The sequence below is a fragment of the Bolinopsis microptera genome, chromosome 9, assembly GCF_026151205.1.
Source record: "Bolinopsis microptera isolate Bmic1 chromosome 9, MBARI_Bmic_1.0, whole genome shotgun sequence".
NCBI lineage: Eukaryota > Metazoa > Ctenophora > Tentaculata > Lobata > Bolinopsidae > Bolinopsis > Bolinopsis microptera.
The window spans coordinates 13,140,646-13,161,462 of record NC_087080.1 but is presented as its reverse complement, the minus strand read 5'-3'; the positions used below and the strand labels follow the sequence as shown (position 1 = coordinate 13,161,462).

At 39.2% G+C, this 20,817-nt stretch overlaps 4 protein-coding genes across 4 annotated transcripts in view; all 4 read left to right on the top strand.

Moving 5' to 3' along the window:
- The window catches only part of LOC134821210 (glycogen debranching enzyme-like), a 112,489-nt gene extending 91,996 nt beyond the window's left edge, over positions 1–20,493 (top strand). The window contains exons 19-32 of the mRNA XM_063831904.1: positions 2,607–2,704; positions 2,878–2,975; positions 3,112–3,256; positions 9,946–10,077; positions 10,244–10,491; positions 14,202–14,329; positions 14,577–14,684; positions 16,267–16,378; positions 16,504–16,582; positions 16,775–16,915; positions 17,148–17,456; positions 17,640–17,812; positions 19,387–19,552; positions 19,722–20,493. Of these exons, the coding sequence (XP_063687974.1) occupies positions 2,607–2,704; positions 2,878–2,975; positions 3,112–3,256; positions 9,946–10,077; positions 10,244–10,491; positions 14,202–14,329; positions 14,577–14,684; positions 16,267–16,378; positions 16,504–16,582; positions 16,775–16,915; positions 17,148–17,456; positions 17,640–17,812; positions 19,387–19,552; positions 19,722–19,852 (2,068 nt within the window). The 3' untranslated portion in view covers positions 19,853–20,493. The remainder of the gene's footprint in view (positions 1–2,606; positions 2,705–2,877; positions 2,976–3,111; positions 3,257–9,945; positions 10,078–10,243; positions 10,492–14,201; positions 14,330–14,576; positions 14,685–16,266; positions 16,379–16,503; positions 16,583–16,774; positions 16,916–17,147; positions 17,457–17,639; positions 17,813–19,386; positions 19,553–19,721) is intronic.
- On the top strand, positions 4,899–6,146 carry LOC134821214 (carbohydrate sulfotransferase 11-like). Its single transcript, XM_063831912.1, has one exon. The coding sequence runs from the start codon at positions 4,908–4,910 to the stop codon at positions 6,144–6,146; it is 1,239 nt and encodes a 412-aa protein (XP_063687982.1). The 5' UTR covers positions 4,899–4,907.
- On the top strand, positions 6,498–9,495 carry LOC134821215 (uncharacterized). Its single transcript, XM_063831913.1, has 7 exons — positions 6,498–7,182; positions 7,413–7,602; positions 7,761–7,927; positions 8,096–8,199; positions 8,339–8,409; positions 8,581–8,720; positions 8,946–9,495. Exons 1-7 carry the CDS (start codon positions 7,031–7,033, stop codon positions 9,184–9,186), a joined length of 1,065 nt encoding a protein of 354 aa, XP_063687983.1. The 5' UTR covers positions 6,498–7,030; the 3' UTR covers positions 9,187–9,495.
- On the top strand, positions 12,114–13,722 carry LOC134821213 (cholesterol 24-hydroxylase-like). Its single transcript, XM_063831911.1, has one exon. It carries the CDS (start codon positions 12,128–12,130, stop codon positions 13,631–13,633), a length of 1,506 nt encoding a protein of 501 aa, XP_063687981.1. The 5' UTR covers positions 12,114–12,127; the 3' UTR covers positions 13,634–13,722.
- Positions 20,494–20,817: the final 324 nt, after the last annotated feature.

Genomic DNA, 20,817 nt, shown 5'->3' with positions numbered 1-20,817 from the left:
CCTGAGTGATTCCGTACCTTCAAACACAACAAGGAACATTCCTCGTGCAGGTGTAACTAACCCCAACTCCTAAAGATCACAATTATGTTTTCCTAGCTTTACGTTGTGATCTATGATAGATGATAATTGATGGTAATAGTCCAGATGTAACAGTGTAATTGTGTATTAACAATATATTGTATTGTCATCCTCTCCCTCGTGTGATAACAATGTGTTTTGCTTTAAATTAGCATCTCTGTGATGAGCGGTAGCTGACATTTGATATGAAATCGACAAGTCAGTAATGATGCACTATGCAGCTCTGTCGCCCCAATATAATCCAGTGTACAATCTTAAGATTGATGGTTATAGTCATGTATAACACATGAAAACGATAATGTGACCCGCTCGTGACTCAAGCAGGTCAGAAGCGGGTCGCCTCGAGATACCTCGTTTCCATGTGTAAGTTAGCATCTCTCGTTGTTTGACTACACAATACACATGTTCGAAACACTTTGTTTATTGTTGCAAAGTTATTTGTCTGATAGTTTCACATGCTAATTTTGTGTAATTCTGCGACACAGAAGTGTTATCTTCAAGATAATTTGCAGTTCACAGTTGACTATCTATATTTAAAAAAAACTGTATTAATTGTTATTTGTACTTTATATTTGAGGATTTATCTTAATTTATTAATGTCTCTAAATATACTCCACTAGCATGAATTAAATAATTAATTAATTAATTAATTAACCCTGTTAGAGATTGAGTGTTCGGAGATATGTGTGACAGCTCAACAGAGGAGAGAATGAGTGTTCCCAGGCACGTGGTCTATATAACATGCCTCCATACCAGTGAAAATACCAGTCACTCTTTTGACGCAACAGTTGACATTATCATCGGAACAATTATCACGATCTGCTTGCTGGCAGGGCTGGCTGGAAATCTATCCGCCTTCACCTACTTCTGTCAAAACAGAAACAAGTCCCTCTATCTGACTCTGCTCATTATCGTCAGTGTTACAGATATCTGCTTATCTTGTATTCTCTTTCCCGTGGCTCTATCCCTCTTTAACACACGATCCCCAACTCTTTTTAACAGCCACATCTTCTGTGGTATCTGGACTATACTCTTCTACTTCTCTCAACGTGTCTCCGTGTTCAGCGTCCTGATGATAATAATAACGCGGTGTCTCACCCTGCTTCTCCCCCACTACAAGATCAACAAGCTGTCAGTTATAAAGGTGGGTATCTTGTTTGGTGGAGTGCTGCTAGCGGTTCAGTTTGTGTGCACGTGGTCAGGTGAGGTGGAGTTCAGGTACAGATCATATGATAGCAGTTGTACTGTGGTACCTGGTGTAGCTCCTCCAGGTGACAGCTGGGTGTACTATCTCCTTCTCCTTCCTGTGTTAACACTGGTGATGGTTGTGGTTATCTTCGTATGCTTCATGGTGATTTCAGTGGTGCTGTTAGCTGGAGAGAAGAACCACAGGGAGAAGGACACGCGGGAAGAGACAGTCACGATAACTTTATTTACATCAGTATTTCTTGTTTGTAACTTGCCCTGTTTTGTCTTGCTCATCCTCCAGCTCTTCTTGGACACTGCTGATTGGTTAGAGTTGGAAACCCTTTTAAAACAGAACCCAGTACTGTATTGGTACCGTGTTGTGGTCAGCCAGTTCCTCTTCACAGCCCTTAAGGTCCTCTTCAACCCTATTATATATGCAGTACGATTCAAGAAGTTCAGGGGAATGGTTCTGAGAAGTTTGGGACGCTCAGCAGTTGAACCAGCACCAACCCGGAGGATCACAGTACGAGGCAAACATTAAATCTTACAGAGATAATGATCATGTGAGCAGACTTGTCATGGGCGTAAACTTTTGTAGATAATTCCTGTGCGATGCTGACGAATACCGAGTTTTTATTTATTTTTTCGTCCACGCGCTAAATGCTAATCACCAAACTTATTCTCGAATATCTTGATTCTACAGTGATACTAATACTAATCTACAGTAGTGATACATGTTATTGAATAACTTACCAAAGGATGATTTATTTATTCCACTTATCAAATGAGATTTACACATGAAATTTTCAGTAAAACCAATCAAATCAAAAGCCATAAGATGAAATTCCTTGACTACTTATCAATGAAAAGAGTTGACAAATGGATGAAATTGTTAACAGATAATAGTCCATTAGTCCATAGAATTAAATTGCGACACATCTTCATGGAATAAGGAATGTTCAATTATCTGGCGAGATTCCTATATAATGATAAAATTCTCATAAATGTAAACATTATCACGAAAGTAAAAATCCTTATCGCGCGACACCTACAATTCGTCTTGGCGACTGAATCTTTTTAAGATATTTTCCACAATTTGTAGGGGATTCCATGAGTTGTTTTGCGGTGCCCCATTTTATGCATCCTCTCAGTAGTCTTTGACAGTGTAACATAATATTCACATTGATAAGCCAATAACCATTAAAAACGTTGAGAACACGAATACCAATTAGCCAATTAGTGTAATTAAGCCTTAAATAAATGAAATCAACAAGCTTGCCTGTGGAATAAAGGTATATTATATTTAGTTTTACTATTTTATTATTTTAACTATTCTCCAGGGTAGAGGTTAACGTTAGAGAGAACCCCGAGTCCAGCAACATGGTTAAAGTCTCAAGAAGCGAGGAAAAACTTGAACTCTCTTTCGTACTCTCACCAGGTAGGCAGTTCCGCGCATTAACTAATTTGTGTTAATAATTAGCTTATTCGATTTACTAATTTAATTTTCATTAGTTTTATCCAATTGAATAATGCAGGAGAAATAAAAGATACAAAGTTAGATTGTATAGCAATGATTTAGCACTTATCATCTCGTTTCTCCTTCATATACAGGATGTGTGGTAGCTATACTTGTTCACCCTGGCAAACTCGCCCAGCATGCTCTAAACTACTTCAACTCCTATGTCCTTGATAAGCATACATTTGCTATGGTTAGTTTACTGAGAAACATACATTTATTTTAGTGTTTACTTTCAGTTTACATCCAGTTTTCATATACATACAATATACATAGTTTTCACGCATAACAAAAGAAGATATAAAGTTTATCCTTCTTCTTCCCCGCAGGAGCTGGACATCGTGTGTTCGAGTCTGGATCTGTACGATCTGAACTACATTCTGTACAGGTGTGATGAGGAGGAAAGGGTGGACGGGTGTGGAGGGGTTTACGATATTCCTGGATACGGTAAACTCACCTACGCTGGACTAGTTGGTAAGTTCCAATTTTACCCATTTAGTTTAAGAAGCGAGGGAACACCAAAAGAGGGGCGCTGTGGGCACGAGGGGCGCCAACATGCAACGTTGCACTACTGAACCCCTCGTGCTACCTAAATCGGAGTTATTTTCATAACAATCCCGCGCGCCGCGGATTAAGTTGAAATATAATCCCTGTTCGTGTCGGTGTTATGTGTGTTATATTCTGGTGAAGACTTTTTGTTAACCACCTTGTAAAAAGGAAAACTATACACTAGTTCTAGTTATGTATTATAATTATTTTGATATTTAACGTTTAATCGTCTTGCTTTCACAATTTACAAAGTATTTCGTTTAACTTCGTATGATGAGGTTGTTTGTGATTGTCCTATCTTTGCTTGTAGTTGCTTGTGTGGTATCCGCATCTGAATTACCTGACGATGAATTCATCATGGAAATACCAGAAGGTAAGTTCTGTAAATTGCCCTTTTTCATTGTGCAAACATGTCAATATGAATTGTGTGTGATTGAAAACGTTAAAGTTTTAGGGATTCAGTGCGATGAAGATAGGAATAGAGTGCTCCTCAAATTATTTATGGACTGCTCTAGTACAATTGACATTATTTTGAAACTAATTTTAGTACAATACTTAAGGTGCAGAGCTAGTGAACGATGATTTCATCGAGCCAAAAGCCGAGGAGCCTCTTGGAACATCATCTTTTGAAACGGGGGATATTGAAGTTATTGCAGGATGATTTGACAATCCTACTGTTAATATGTTTACTTTTGCGTTTATTTCGAGCTTTGTGTCAGGGTGGAATAAACAGCTAATGATCTTTTGATAATCCACTGCGCTTGAAAAAATTTGATCGAGAATTTCCTCTAGAAGAGTTTAAGCTGTGTTTTAATTGTCATCGCAAATATGGAATTCCATGTAACCCGAGCCTCACAATGATAAAAAGTATTGCACTTAAAGTATTCTACTTCAATTGAAGCTCCGAGTGGCTGCAAGGTTAATAATATAACGGGTGATACTCGTAAAATATTTGTTCCAAATATATTAGGACCGTCGACGAGTCCAACTCGGCGCACGTCTTGGTAGGTTATAAACCTACAACTGCAGGTACCTGAGTTCTCTAGGTGACTTACATTATCACGTTTCTAACATCATATTGGGGTGCCATGCGGTAAATCCTTTCTTCAGTACCTTTAAACTATACAATTACATTGACAATAAACGGATCTACCTAACATCACATATTGTGTGTGTAAGGCGAGTCTCATCGAAATGAGTGGAAAAGCTCCAATTTGTACAAAAAGCTGAGTACAATTTTCAGATGACCAACTTTAATTATCCAAGCTACTTGTGCTATTAGTTGACTGAATTTAATTATTTGAGCTGCTTGTTCTCTTCTGACTCGTTGAGTGTCTGAATTTTAATATAATGATTAGATACTTAAATTATTTGATTTAAATATTTAAATTATTTGATTTTTCCTATGACTTCAAGCCTAATTTGGTTTAATCTTAAAATACCGACCTGTTAAATCTTCAACCATATAAGCATATATATGGTTGAAGTCACAAATGTGACTGTTTATTTATGTTAGACTAGATATTCCCTTCTTAAGGTACACTTTGATTCCCTAATTCCTTAATCCCAAGGCATAATGATGAAATTTGATGTCCGAGAAGCTTTCGCTAACCACAAAAAGGAAACTTTTGTCCTTTTGATAATCTCTGTAACTGTCATTGCCTTCTTTTGTCTTATCAAAGAGTCAAACGTGGATTTGTCGGTGGGTCTTGTGGTAGAAACGTGGAGTCAGGACATAACTTCACCAGACGAGGACTTGATAGCAAAGAATAATACAATTTATGAAGACAGCAATAACCGTACAACCAGCACACCTACAACCAGCAGTTATCCAGCCAGCAGTTCTTCTACCATCAGTTATTCAACCACGAGTTCTTCAAGTTCAACAACCAGTCCCTCAACCAGTAGTTATTCAACCGGCAGTCCTCCCTCTGATGATAGCTTGAACCTGGAACCCCCGTCCCAAGAGTGGGCTCATGCTCAGTTCAGCAAAAGCATGGCATTGTTAAACGTCCGATACGATCCTCCTAATCATTGGGAACTGTGCTCGATCAGAACATACTTTTTCCCAAAAATAAACACAATTTTTACGGGAACGCCTAAAACGGGGTGTTCCAATTGGATAATTTCTTTGCTAGAAGCGGAGGGGGAACTGATGGATAGAGAGATCGACCCCTCCAGGGTCGCTTTTGTGCACGGCCGTATGTCTAAAAATCGTAGGATTAAACAAATGCTGGATGACAATCGTGTTACAAAAACAGAGTTAGAGAACGCATTCAGTTTTGTAGTTGTCCGTAATCCGTGGACAAGGATGGTTTCCGGATTTCGAGACAAGTTATCAAATGAAATCACACAAGGAGGTAGTTTCAGAGGTATTGGGATGCACATTATCCGGGAAATGAGAGGTATAACAGATCCAGTACTGGTTGAAAAACTTTACCCAACATTCGCAGAGTTTGCCCAGTATCTGATTAAGAAGGAGGGTTACAGATGTGATGCACATTTCGCCCGTCAAACCGTAACACTTTGCACCCCCCACGTGATGTATGACTTAATTGTTCCTCTCGAACATTCCACTCGACTCAGCCAAGAGGTTTGGAGTAGGATAAACGCGACTGATACTCCCCTCCTGGGATCCTACGACAAATCATCCGATCCTCGTTTCCAGAAATCCACTCTGTTCGCCAAACAGTGGCTCAAGGACTTGGGCTCAGAGGTTACGGATAAGCTCTACCATATTTATAAAGCCGACTTTGCTCTGTTGAACTATAGTAACTTTACTCATCCCGATTTTCCATTACCTCTACATAGCTGATTTCTTTTCAGCCCTTATTTGGGTATAACCGGTAACGGTTCTGATTGATTATGTTTAATAGTGATTCTAGAAGAAGATTGCTCTTTGAGTTGGCCTACAATTTTGTGATCGGTCGATCAGATCTATGTAAAGAAAGATCCCCGCAATCCTATTATAGGATTTCTTAAATCATTTACAAAACATAATCATAATATCTGTACTGAGGGTCAAAAGTTTAAACTGGATCGAATGGTTAAAAATTATATTGTGGCGAAGACTTTTCCCTAACTAATAAAAACCAATAAAACCATCTTGTGAAAGAAAAACTATTATATGAACTATTTAGTATTTATGTATTGTTATTATTTTAATATTTCACATTCAATCGTCTTGCTTTCACAATTTACAACGCTAATGTTGAATTTGATGTAACATGAGCCTCTATAGTCTATATACTATCACCCAAAATCTAAAGTATTATATTTCAATTGAAGCTGTTGTGGTTGTTAGCCAAATTGTATACAAGCCGATTTACAGGCTGAGCAAATCCCCTCTGACAGATATATAAGACTGACGACGATGAAGATTAGGCTACAAATTAGTTCAATGGTTGCGGCTCATAACAATATTGTGACTTGTCCATCTTATCCTCGTTACGCACGGTTGCCATGGTGACACTGAGAGAATGTGTTTTGTTAATCATATCAGGGGAGCAGCAATACATCACTTTCTCAGTTATCTGATAGACTTGTGTATATCACCGTTACTTGTGCACTTCTTTTAACGACTGCTTCTATTTTGATTGTATCGCTTCCAAGAAGTTACAACTCGGGAATAACACTCAGAAAAAAAACCAAACTCCAACTCAACCACTTCGTCTCCCATATCACTGCCATGTTGTGAAGATGAGTGAAGCTCGAAGTGGGGTATCAGCGGGGTTTATCTCTCTGTACCTCATTATTGTGCTGACAGCTGGGGGACTGTGCTGCTCGCTGGGGATGTTTGTTCTCCTAAACTTAGTCAAGGAGACGTCTCCAGGAAATGGGGGAAAGTACAGGTATTGAAGTAGAGACTAGAGTTTTAAATAATATAAATTTATAACTTTACATCATAATGTTCCGACACATTGTATGTTTACATGGTGCTAATAATAGCGCTGATGTGTGCTTAAACGTAACACAAGCGCTGAAGCGCAACATGGCACAATGGCGGTTTATCTAACACACGATACATTTCTTTGATACACGAAAGCTTTAACCAAACATCATCTTTTCAATAACTGTTAAGGTACTGGCTACAAATTGTCCTGAAGAACTGCCTAGCCCTGTTCCTGGACGGCCTCATCAACCTGATCGTGGTTCTGTCTCCAGGAGGTGACTGGATCTTGTCTGAGCCAGTTTGCTGGATTACTGGATATGCTCACGTGACCTTGGTTGTGCTCGGTATCAGCTTTATATGTGCCACACAGTTTTACCAGGTTATATTTCCCTCTCTCTTCATTTTTAAAAATTTTTCAAATACCGATACAAATAAAATAAAAATGAACTACAGACTACAGTGAAACTTCATTAATAGACCCCTCCCTTAGCCCCCCTCATTATAAACCATTCCCCCTCATCATAACCCCTCCTGCAGTACCTCGCTGTAGTGCTCATGCCGCTGGAGCACCCCAAGTTTAGACACAACGTTATCCTCTGGTCGGTGTCATGGGGAGTGCCTGCTCTGATTAATGTGATAATTCCCGCCTCTACTGCTACAGATTTCAACTTCTCGTTCAGCAGACTGTCTTGCACATTCATGAGGTGCGCAGTCGCAAGACTTTTTGTGACAGCTGTTTGGAGTTTGTCGATGTGATTTATTCTAAACTTATTCTAAGTTTAAAAAGCGGATAGTCATTTAATATATTGATCCTGGAAATTTAATCGATGGTTAATGTCATAATTTTGTTTACTTACTTAACTTATATCCAGAGATGGAAACAACAATCACGATACATCACTTCTAATACTCATCGCTACATCACTGGGTTTCACGTGTGTCTTCAGTGCCATTCTTACCCTCAAAGTTTACTCAGGTAATCTTTAAATGTTCCCTCTACATAGTTGCATTGGTTGAACCACCGTTAGAAATATCGTTTATTTCTTGGTGTTTCAAAGTATAATAAGATGTTATGTGTCTTTCACGTTCTCGGTTATGATGTTTTAATATTTCAGCTCAAAAAGAGGACACAGTACTCCAGAAGGAAGCTCGTCATATCAGTCTCTTCGGAGACAAACTTGTCAAGGTTAGTGTGACTACCTGCCAGAATAGTCTTAAATGTTCTGATTTGGGAAAATGTCGTCTTATGGTTTCGCGTCGTGATTTTATCTGTCGAGATTCGAGCTGAAGGGGTTCTGGAAAAATCTATCGCTATAACAAGTTGTACTTTAGAAAAACTCGTGTTAATCTTCTTCAGCAACAACGAAAAGAGACATCACTTTATGTTAATGCTGAGACTCATGCAGCAGATTTAAAGCTAAACTCGTTACTTGCTCTAGTCAACATTTGTGTGATGATACCCTACGTGTGTATGCTCTTCGTGTCCTCCGCTAACAGGTACGTGGAATTATGAAAATACACTGAAACCTCAGTCTGTATCACAAAATTGACAACTTTTATAGCATAGAGGAGTTGGACTACACGTGTGTCGTGTTTGGTATCCGAAAGTTTCTTTTTTTATTGGGGACTGGCCCGAAGTGCTAGCCAATGTTTACTGAAAATACATATGATAAAGATATTATCTATAAAAATTAAAAACTCACCAAAGTCTCTTGGTTTCAGTGGATCAGTGGATAGAGAAGGGGAAGAGTTCGTGATCCTGATGCTACGTCTGTCTCCACTGCTAGACTTCGCTGTTCTTTGTCAGGACCTTATATTCAGGCAGCGAGTCCTGGGCTGTGTTAAATCTCTGGACTATATTTGCAAATGTTTTCATCTCAGAAACGTCTTGTGCGCGGGAAAGGTAACACCCGCCGCCACTATTTTGGTGAACGAAGGGCCACAAGTAAGCGAAGATCAGTGAAATAGAAACTCTAAATTGTAAATATGACACTTCACGTTACGTGAGCTAGTTTTTGGTAATCTGATCATGATCACTAAGATAAGATGAAATGATGAGATAAAAACTGCTTATAACTGCCCTTCAAGTTTATTATTTAAATATTATATTTATTTCCGTAATCATTAACAATACTAGGCATGTTTGATCATAAAGACTGTTCAATTTTAATTATTTACGTCTTCTGCAGTGGTTTGTTAAGACAAATTGTAAATGAAAATATATCGTGTTTTCAATTCAAATACTTATCTAATATCTAATTACACACACCTGAAATGAGACTTTTAATTCTAAAAAGTATAGATGAAATGCTATGTGAACTGGGAAGTGCTTAAGTTTTCGTAACAATTTTCTTGTTATTTCTAAATTTCAGCCCTGGGTGCCAACCTTGAGGTTAGGAAAATTTACAATACTTTTGTAGAAGATAGTTATAAGAACATCATAACCAATGGTTATGATGGTCTTATAACCATGAGGTCACAACAATAAGGTCATAACTATGAAGTCACAACCTGACAACCATGACTTATTGACCAGATTTTTTACACGTGACTTATTCACCAAATTTTTTACACGTGACTTATTCGCCAGGTTTTTACACGTGACTTATTCACCAGGTTTTTACACGTGACTTATTTACCAGGTTTCTTACACGTGACTTATTCGCCAGGTTTTTTACACGTGACTTATTCGCCAGGTTTTTACACGTGACTTATTTACCAGGTTTCTTACACGTGCTGGAAGAAGTAAAGAGGGAGAATAACATGGGGCACGCTCTTTGTCGTAACTTGTGTGATGGCTGGTGGCAGGCTGAATACTCAGTTAACAGATTGAAGAACAAAGACATTAATTTAGGTAACTTTCCCACTCTCTAGCATTGTTTTCAAATTATTTTATTTGCTCAAATCTGAGATAATACGACTCAAACGTCGATGATTTATTTTTAGTTTTAACAGTTATTTGCCCTGTCTGTCGAGCTTATAGCCGTGGTGCTTCCAACTAAAAACTATTTTAATTGCAGGATTCTTCCTTGAGAAGGTTTTCTCGTCTCTTCAAGCAGTACCTAACCACACCAGACCCCGAGTGTTTGACGCTGTCATCAGTTCTGTTTACTCGGCCTGTCTCCGACAGATTGATACACTCATTCCCTGGTTAAGCAATACAGAAAGAGAAACTAATTCTTGGTTTGTGGAGCAGCTTGTTCTAACGTCAATTCAGATGATGGGAAAGGTGGGAGACACTGGGATACCTGTTTCCCCGTATGAAAAGGTGAGTAAGCAGTTACATCACTGCTTGGAGTGTGATAACATGTTTTATTCAACGAGTTTGACGAGTTGGATAAAACGAGTTACATAACGAGTTTGACGAGTTATGTAACTCATGTTATCACACGACAAGCAGTGATGTAAATGCATTCTCCGATGATCTACGAAATGATGCTAGCGAACGCAGCATTTACATCGAAAAATAATGACCGATAATATTACTACATATAATATTCCAGAGTCAAACTTTCTAGAGTACGCATCCTTATCTTGTTTTGATAAGGAACTATATTACTGCAGTGAGAACTTCGTTTAATCAAATGTGCTTTGGTTATAATCATTTGGCTATGAATTTGTTGCGCTTGCATCGACAAATGCTGATGTGACATCCTAAAGCTTTCAGTTTATTTAGTTACCATGAATGAAATTAATCTGCTTTTCTGTATATTTCATTGCTTCGTTAGATATCATACCTAGGTTAGTCCTAATTACAACATTCGTTCGGCATTCAACATTTGTTAACACCAGTGGGATATCACTATCAGGAGTTATCACACCCCTATTTACCTGTTAATCACAGCCTAAATGTAGGACCCATGCGATAACATGTAGTTATCGCATGGGTAGTTCTTACATGGGCAAGTTACATTATATTAGCGTAAACAAGAGTGAGAGAACAACTTTTACATAACGGACATTTATACATTATACTATGATCATGGGAGAATACTGAGTACACTCTTAAATGTTAAATGAAGTAGAAGTAGTTTCAGTTTTGAGCACCGGTCTTTATTAATATTATTAAATGTCTCAAAATTAACTTATGGATAATATATAGAACAGTTATATCCGATTTAAATATTCTATCATGCATCAATCGTCTTATACATTCATACATTGGTCCCCAAAATTAAGATTAATTGGACAATGTCCCCCAAGACTGTTGTCTTGTGCCGTACGGCGTACCATAAGCACGTTACAGAACTCTTGACACTCGTTGGGTCAGGAGTTCTATAACCTACTTTACAGATGGTCAATTCGTTTTAAAACTTCGCACTATTCAATTGTTACACAATTGATTTACACTCTGTTGGAAATTGTGTTCTTGCCTCTTGGTAAAACATTTCATTGCGCACGTAATTTTTCGTGTACATACCTAACCATGTGATCTCATATCTGGTTTCTACCTAATTCAATTGTGAAGTTTCTCCTGAACCTTGAAACATGATATAATGTTGCCATGGGGTGGCAAGTCCCCGCATACATCGTGGTCCGGTAGTTTCATTGCGTAAGGAACAAGTTTGGGCTACAAAAATTGGTTCACTGTTTCAAATGCTTCTTTTTCTTCAAAATTGAAAGTTTGCTCTTATTTAACTTATTCTTGTAAAATTTTAAGAGGACAAGTTACAGTTCTTATTTGGTTGTGGGACTGCTCTCTTAACTTTGAGGACACTACACTTTCTTCTTTATTAGAAAACTAATTTCTTACTTTTTGACAAAAACCGTGTCATCAAACTAATACGTTATTTCAATATGAATTATTTACGCTCTTCTACGACCATGGTTTTTATCGTTTAAAGTCAAGAGGGAATTCTCACTATTAACTCTAAACCGAATCCCAGATTCATCCCTGAACCAGCATGTATTTGCTACTGAAGCTTGTATTCCTCCTTGCTCTGGCTTACACGCTCCTGAACTTGTATCTGTTCTACAAGCGGTCCAAATACCGACACATCCCCTCCCCACCTATACCTCTCTCTTGGATCTGGTTTATGGGGCATCTCCCTGATCTGAATGCACGAAAGTCCAGATCTCCTAACATAAACCTGATTCAACTCACTTCGGAGTACCACAAGGAATATCGGTGGGACATGTTTAGGCTGTCCTTTTTTCATGTGAATATCGTATTCTGTGCGAATTTAAGCGTTGTCCAAAAGATTATGACTGATGCAATTAATTTTCCGAAAGACAGAAAATTCCTGGATGCATTCGATGTTATAAACAAGGCCTGCGGTGAGAAACTATCTGGGAGGTACGGTATACTAGCCCTTGAAGGAGGGGAAATCTGGCGGGTAAAACGTAGGATCATCGACCCAGCCTTCAAGAAAAGCTTCCTTAGGAACATCATGGTGGGCATGAACGAAGTGGCCCTCGACTTGGTGAAAGGTCTTGAAAACAAAAAGGGTGGGACAGTGTTTGATATTACAAGCGATTTGGGCAGGAGTGCTATGATGGCTGTTTCTATTTGCGGATTTGATTGGAACCAAAAGTTGGTTGAAGAACAAGGACAGAACGCTCAAGATCTGGCAAATTTGATGGTGGAGGTCATTGCCATCGCAATCAAACAACCTTTCGAATTTTCCCTGCCTTGGAACGATAAAGCGTTAAAGCTGAGATATAAAAATCTTGCACTGACTGTCAAAAAAGCCATGACAACCCACCTTGAGATGAGGATGAAAAATGACAACAGCGGAGACATACTGTCTCACATTATCAGAGCAAACGAATGTTCAGACCAACTGGGCATTGACGACCTGGTAGACGATTACTCAATATTTCTTGTAGCAGGAATGGAGACGACAGCTATCACCATGGCAACAGTTGTCCAGTTTCTCTCTAACCACCCGGAAGAGTGTAGAAAGGTACAGGAGGAGGTTGATGAGGTGTTTGAGGGGAAGGAGTGCTTGGAGTACGAGGACATTGTTAAGTTTGAGTACTTGGAGAATGTTATCAAGGAGAGTCTCAGGATGAGAGGGCCAGTTATGGGAACGTGGAGAGTTTGTAAGAACGATGATATTACGATTGAAGGTGTGCACTTTCCGAAAGAAACCAAACTTGTTATCCCTATAGATGTTATTCACCATGATGGTCGGTATTGGGAGAACCCTTCAGTGTTCACTCCAGATAGGTTCTCCGGGGAGTCTGGTAAAAACATCCGACCATTTACGTACATGCCTTTCTCAGCTGGCCTGAGAAATTGTATCGGCAAAAACTTTGCCATGTTGGAGATGAAAATCCTTCTCTCAAACATATTCAGAAGGTTTGAATTTGTGAACCCACATCCAGAAATAAAAGATCCTCCAAGGATGGGGAATATCACAGTACGCCCTCTAAATGGAGTTCCGATCAAGTTATACCACAGATAGAGCGGAGAAGTAGCCACGTTTGGCAAGCTCGGTTATTTGGTTGTAGCCTTGTCAGATTACACAGAGACACACTGTTGCCATGAAACCAAGATTAGGCACTGGTGAGCACTAAAGCTTCAGAATTCAAAACCTTCTGAACGTTTGTGAATTAATTTTTGTGTTATATAAGGGAGTCTGTACATTTTTGAATCGTATACTTCTATGTTCTATCATGCAACAATCGTCTTGTACTTTGGTCCCAAAAATTAAAATAAAGATGATCCGACTCTGTTTTCAAAACCAAAAATAAAACATCGATACCTGTAAAACTTAATTTGTCATTTAACCTGATGTGTATAAATCCGCACACTACCCTATTCTATATTCGGTCATATTATTTTCCAGTGATGAATAAATTAGCCCACTCTGTAATGAATAAGTTCCACAATCTGATTCCGCACCGCCCGATATACAGGAAATATGAAAACATATCAGTGAACTCCGGTGGACCCACCAGTAACTCTTTAGGTTACATAACCAAGGGGTCAGTCGCTACAGGGTGAATTAAAGTTATTGCTAATTTTCTCAGGATCCTGTTGTGAGCATGGCGGCTGGATTGCCGCATTTCTCGCATGGTTTTATGAGATGCTGGGGTAGAGACACCTTCATCTCCCTCCCTGGCTTGCTTATTGCAACTGGGCGACTTGAAGATGCCAGGTGAGGCTTTAAGTTGTAAACTCTAGTTTGGCATCTCATGATGTTAGTGTCTATTTTGGTATTTTGGCGGGATGGTCTATCAAATCATCAAAATCTCTCACTCTTAAAGTAGAATTCTGTTAAAAGTCTCCCACTGGAAACCTCGTCGCAACGTAGTTAATGTAACACTTAATCTCCTTCTCTGTTTAATTAATTAATTAATCAAATATTAATTAATTAGATGATATTTAACTACCGGCTCCATCAGAGACCTGGTGGTTGGGTTTGCTCGGACTCTAAGATATGGTCTGATACCCAACTTGCTGAGCGAGAGAGGACACAAGCCCAGATACAACTGTAGAGATGCTGTATGGTGGTAGGTGTTTTACTTTATTTTTGGAACATTTTACTGTAAAACTAAAAACTCCGATTTACCGCGGAGAATTCAATCAATTCTCCGCGGTGATTGTAGGACTGAATCCCTACCGGACGGAATCACTACCACCCAAATATCACTACTGGTAGTGATTTAGTCCGGTAGAGATTCAGTCCGAAAATATACCTCAATCCCTACCAGATGATCTTAGTTCACTAGTTCTAATATCATGACGTGATCTGAGCCGGGGCTCTCATGGAGTGCTTGCTATGGGGCCTGGCAGACATGTGATCCACAGACTTACGTACGCAACGAGGAGCCCTAACGAGAACTGGTTCGGATCAAGTCATCCATAATGACCTGCTATACGACAATACAGTGATGTGAACCTTCACATGCTCGGTATCTCAATCAGCTAGCGGGAATAATATATAAACCTGCAACGCCTGTGTTTATCTTATACCACTATGTCTTCCTCATCCATCGAGTTTATTCCTGGCAGAAAGAAAGGCAGCCGCAACGTCCTCTACGATGGTCACCTCTACCACCTTAACAGAAAGAGGGAAGACAAGACCTACTGGAAGTGCAACAAGTGCAAGTCCCGCCTGATCCTTGTCCAGGACACCTTCTGTTCTGCTACCCCTCATGATCACGAATCTCAACCAGCAGAAATTGCAGCCCACCGCTCCAAGTCTAAAATGAAGACCCTCGCAGCTACTACTGAGAACTAATAATTAACTAATGAAATACGAATAATTATGCCTTTATTGCAAAGTTCAGTAGGGATCACATCAAAGTGGTTAGGTCTAGATATTAGCGGTAGTGATTTAGTCCGGTAGTGATTCAGTCCGAAAGTATACCTCAATCCCTACCAATAGTGATTGGTAGTGATTCAGTCCGTTAGGGATTCAGTCATGTAGTGATTCGGTCCGTTCATTGTAGGACTGAATCACTACCGGACGGAATCACTACCACCCAAATATCACTACTGGTAGTGATTTAGTCCGGTAGAGATTCCCTACCAATAGTGATTGGTAGTGATTCAGTCCGTTAGGGATTCAGTCATGTAGTGATTCGGTCCGTTCATTGTAGGACTGAATCCCTACCGGACGGAATCACTACCACCCAAATATCACTACTGGTAGTGATTTAGTCCGGTAGAGATTCAGTCCGAAAATATACCTCAATCCCTACCAGATGATCTTAGTTCACTAGTTCTAATATCATGACGTGATCTGAGCCGGGGCTCTCATGGAGTGCTTGCTATGGGGCCTGGCAGACATGTGATCCACAGACTTACGTACGCAACGAGGAGCCCTAACGAGAACTGGTTCGGATCAAGTCATCCATAATGACCTGCTATACGACAATACAGTGATGTGAACCTTCACATGCTCGGTATCTCAATCAGCTAGCGGGAATAATATATAAACCTGCAACGCCTGTGTTTATCTTATACCACTATGTCTTCCTCATCCATCGAGTTTATTCCTGGCAGAAAGAAAGGCAGCCGCAACGTCCTCTACGAATACAGTGATTACAATATGTAACTCAATAGTAAAACTAACACAGCTCCCTGCAGGTGGTGCAGGAGTGTGAAGTTACTGTATGACCATCTTCCATCCATTCTCCACGAGTCAGTATATCGTCTGTACAACACTGACGATACCCCTGTTGCCGCTAAATCCTCCTTTGTAAGATTATTGTCTGAATTTCTTTCGGTTGTCTAATGTGTTGTGTAATAGCATGGTTCATACGGCCCAGAGTTTAAGTTATTCTATATTATGTGGTGTGTTTTAAGTGATCAACAATCCCGCAGGTTTGCACAGTACTGGACATTATCAATGAAGTACTGAGAAGGCATGCGGCTGGAATCCAATTTAGGGAGGAAAATGCCGGTTTAAACCCTTTATAGCGTATCTTGAATTAAAAACTTACAAATCTAACATAGTAAAAATAGTGATTATTCATCAATTTAATTAGTGACTTAATAATCCGTGGAGTGCTCAATGCATGAAATGGAAAACCAGAAATCTCCACATTGAAACTAAATATGGACCCATATCTAAACTAAATCATGCAATGACCAGGGCGGCAGTTAGACGAGCATCTACTAGACGCAGGTTTCAACATGTGTGCAGGAGTGAACCATGTGACCGGGTTTGTGAGAGGGGGCTCTAAACACAACTGTGGGACCTGGATGGACAAGGTGGGGAGCAGTCTTAGAGCAGGTCAGAATATATATTAACATATTTACAATATTCAGAATACCCGAGTATTGGCATATTTCAAGAATACCCGCAGATTGCATTCTTTCGAATGTACTTTCTTTCACTTTAAATGGCCGAATCCATTATGTAAATATTTTAATTCAAAATTTTGTATTTTTCGATCTCATCAAACTGGTTCGTTTTTAAACTCCACTGAAGTGTCCATACTGAGACAAAACTTTTTATTTTTCAGGTAACAAAGGAATCCCAGCGACCCCACGCGACGGTAGCGCAATAGAACTGGTTGCTATGGGTTACCAAACTGTTTCTTGGCTTGCAGACTTGTTTGAGATCGGCGTGGGGACCACTTCAGAGGTTACCATGACAACAGGGACATCCACCAGGGTTGTTACCCTGAGAGAGTGGTCTAAGATGATCAAAGATAGTTTTGACGAGATGTTTTGGAGCACTTCCGGTTACTACAAGGACACTGTTGGTAGTGAGTCTGGGTGCGACGAAAAGTTTAGACCCAATCAGACATTTGCCATGGTAATCGCTCCTGGTAAGTACCAGCAATTATTAGTGGATACTATTTCGAACTGTTCGTCATCTCATCTGTTCTAAGTTAAGATTTAGTTGAGAACTAACGGATGTTACTCTACAAGTGTGTCACTCTGAAACTCTTGGCGACAAATATCCAATATATATCATATTTATTATTTATCCCTCACAATGTATTTATCAGAACTGTTTGAAGAGTCACACTTGACCCTGGCCCTGAGAAACATTGGAGCCAAGTTGGCCGGACTATTGGGAATGTCAACTCTGTGCCCCGGTGACGAGGATTACGAGCCTCAGTATGATACTAGTGATAATGGGAGTAACTTCAGGACCGCACATGGTCTTAACTATCATCAGGTAATGAAGTCAATAAATAGTAACTTATTCTGAAATGGTGATATTGGTAATTTGAACATGTACATTGTACATCACATGCGCATTTTAAGAGTTCGTCGAAATGGCGATATCTTTAAAAAACCAAATAATTAGTCTACCAAAAATGCATGTTCATTAGCAGGATCCCCATCCAGCAGTGTCTATCCACCTCAACTTCTCCCCCTCATCCACCACCATCATATCATAGAGCACTGCCGCCCCACTTCCCAGCAGCACTGTTAACAGTAGCAGATATAGTTGTAGTGCTGTAAACTCAGGATCAGGGTGGGCCAGGTTTAGCTTCCTCGTCGCCTCCTCCATTACTATCAGCCTGGTGTGGAAAATGTGCTTCATATTACTATTTCATAACTACGTTGTGGTGGAGCATATTGTAACCAGCTCTCCACACATAGTTTACATATAAACGCTCACTCTCCCCCCCCCCCCGCCTCCCTGGTGTCTCCCTGGTGTCTCCCTGGTGTCTCCCTGGGTGCTAACATAATCATCACAAGACAGTGTACCTGGTGTTGATAGAGTAGATGGACTCTGATCTTCTCTCGGCGGTTTCTTCGAGCTCGTGTACCAGACTTTGCGTCTCGTCCAGTGTGTCTTTACATACCTCCTCCTCTAGCTCCGCTCTTTGCTGCCACCAGTTACCAGGGTCAACATTTCAGTGATTTAGAGGCCAATTTAGAGGTATTAGAGTTTATTAATTAATATGCGTATATCATTGATGACTGATCGGATAAACAGATTATTATGAACTATGAAGTCAAACGAAAAATGAATTTAGGTCAGATTATACTTTGAGAGTCAACACTTTTTTCTTCTTTTTCTTGATCTTGTTCACATTCCGGGCTTGCTGTATCCAAAGTGGCAGCATCTATAGAAGACAAATGATCAGTTTATCTGTTTATAGCTGGAATGAATTTGTAAACATACATCTAACCACAAACATTGTCCATTACCTTGACTGAAGGAGGAACGCTAATCTTGATCGACATACTATCAATATCACAACTAGTATTCAGATCTCTAACATTTCATTTTAACGGCCTTTAGTATCAGGATTAACATAATCTGATACTTACATAGTGCTTGACATTGCTCCAATGGGTGGCCGGCACATTTGCCACATTACCAGGGTGAGAGGAGGAAGTATTTACACCAGGTCTGCTCCTACCACTCATTTAAATAACGCAAATACTACTTAAACTTAGCAGGTTCAAGTCAATCCAGGGACTATGAATGATGATTTAGAGTTTGTCGATATTTACGATACTCCTCCACCAGTTATCTGCCCAACTTGACGATGATTACTTGCTCTAATTTTGTCTGAGTGGATGTTGGTAGTTACCGATCTTAGTGATCGTGTAAACGGTACTAGTTTTTGTAAGGAAGGAAATAAGAGGAACAATAAAGCATGGTCCTGTAATATTCCAGGTGTTTGTTATTACTTAATTGGACCTGGAATCATTAGTACACCAACGTATAGAACTTTAGTTTGACTAATATGCAAATATTTATGATATTAAGTTTATTTAATTTATCCACAGGGCCCCGAATGGGTGTGGTGTATGGGGTTCTATCTACGTGCCAAGCTCTCAGAGTTCATCAAGCAAGATAGAGAGGAGGTGGTTGGAAGCAAGGAGGAGATAGATCAGTTCTTTGCGACCATTCTCACCTTCCATCGTGCCATGATTGCAGCTGAACCATATCGAGGTTGTTAAATACATCGTTTTTTAAAAACATTATATATGTCCTGTTTTACAAGGGGACTTAATTTCAATCTCCATTGAATGTAGACCTTTTAACTTCAACTCAATGCAAAAACTAAAATGTCTAGTTCTACAGTAGTGAGATACCATATATGCTAACAAGCTCCCACCAGGTCTAACAGAGCTAACTAACGGTGGAGGACAGCATTGCCCGGGGAGCTGCCCTACTCAGGCTTGGTCCTCTGCTTGTCTTCTAGAGTTCTTTGTAGAGTACCAAAGGGACTTTCTTCAGAGCCCGCAATAGCTCTAGATGTGTTTTTGAGTAATTACTAACATTATCAGAGGTTTAATTTTGTCTGCGCTGATTACCCCGGCCCGAAGTTATTTATCAGTATTTGGCCGAAAAAGCAAAAGGCCGCCGAAACACTGTAGGCTGCCATATTTTGACATTTATTAATCATATTGCATGTCTTTTTTTGCAGCGAAAATTGAGATTTTTTTAACGGGAATAGTTGAACCTGAATAGATGCCTAATTTGAAATACGGATTTATTCACCGTTTATAGCAAAAAGACCAAAATTTGTAAAATAGTTGAAATTGAAATGTTGGGCATTTTTTATGGGGAAATAGTTACGGCTGGGTATACAAAAGGCCAAAGAACTGAGGGCCGAAATGTTTTAATAGAGTGTTTCGTTTATGTTCATTGTTTTTATTGAAAGATGAGTGAAATTTAAATTTACAGTTTGAGTTTTTGAATATTCAGATGTTATTCTTTGTAAAAAAAAGATAATTTTGTAATTGAAATCTCTTTGTAATTGTCGTTATATCTGTTTATAGTAACTTTAAAAGGTTAAATGCGACCATCCCTTCATCTGCTTAAACAGGTTGAAATATTTTTATGGTTGAAATATTGTTATGATTATGAAACGAATAATTAAAATTGAAGGAATTGCTTTTCATTTTTCAAAACCCAAAAATTGAGTAAATCTGTACTTGGTTAGTGTCTCTAATTCTCATTGTCATTTGGAAACGTTAATGCGCTTTATTTTGGTTTTAAAGAAGAAGAAGAAGACACTAAAACTGTCCAGTTCTGCCAATCTCTTAATTTTGCAAAAACATCACCCTTTTTTGTTTATTCTATAACATAATATAATAAAGTTCTATAATACGATTACAAGATCAAATTGTAAAACTAAGGCGTTCTCATTCGCTAGTACTAGTTATGTAATTATATATATATAATATTTACATTAAACATCCATACTTCAC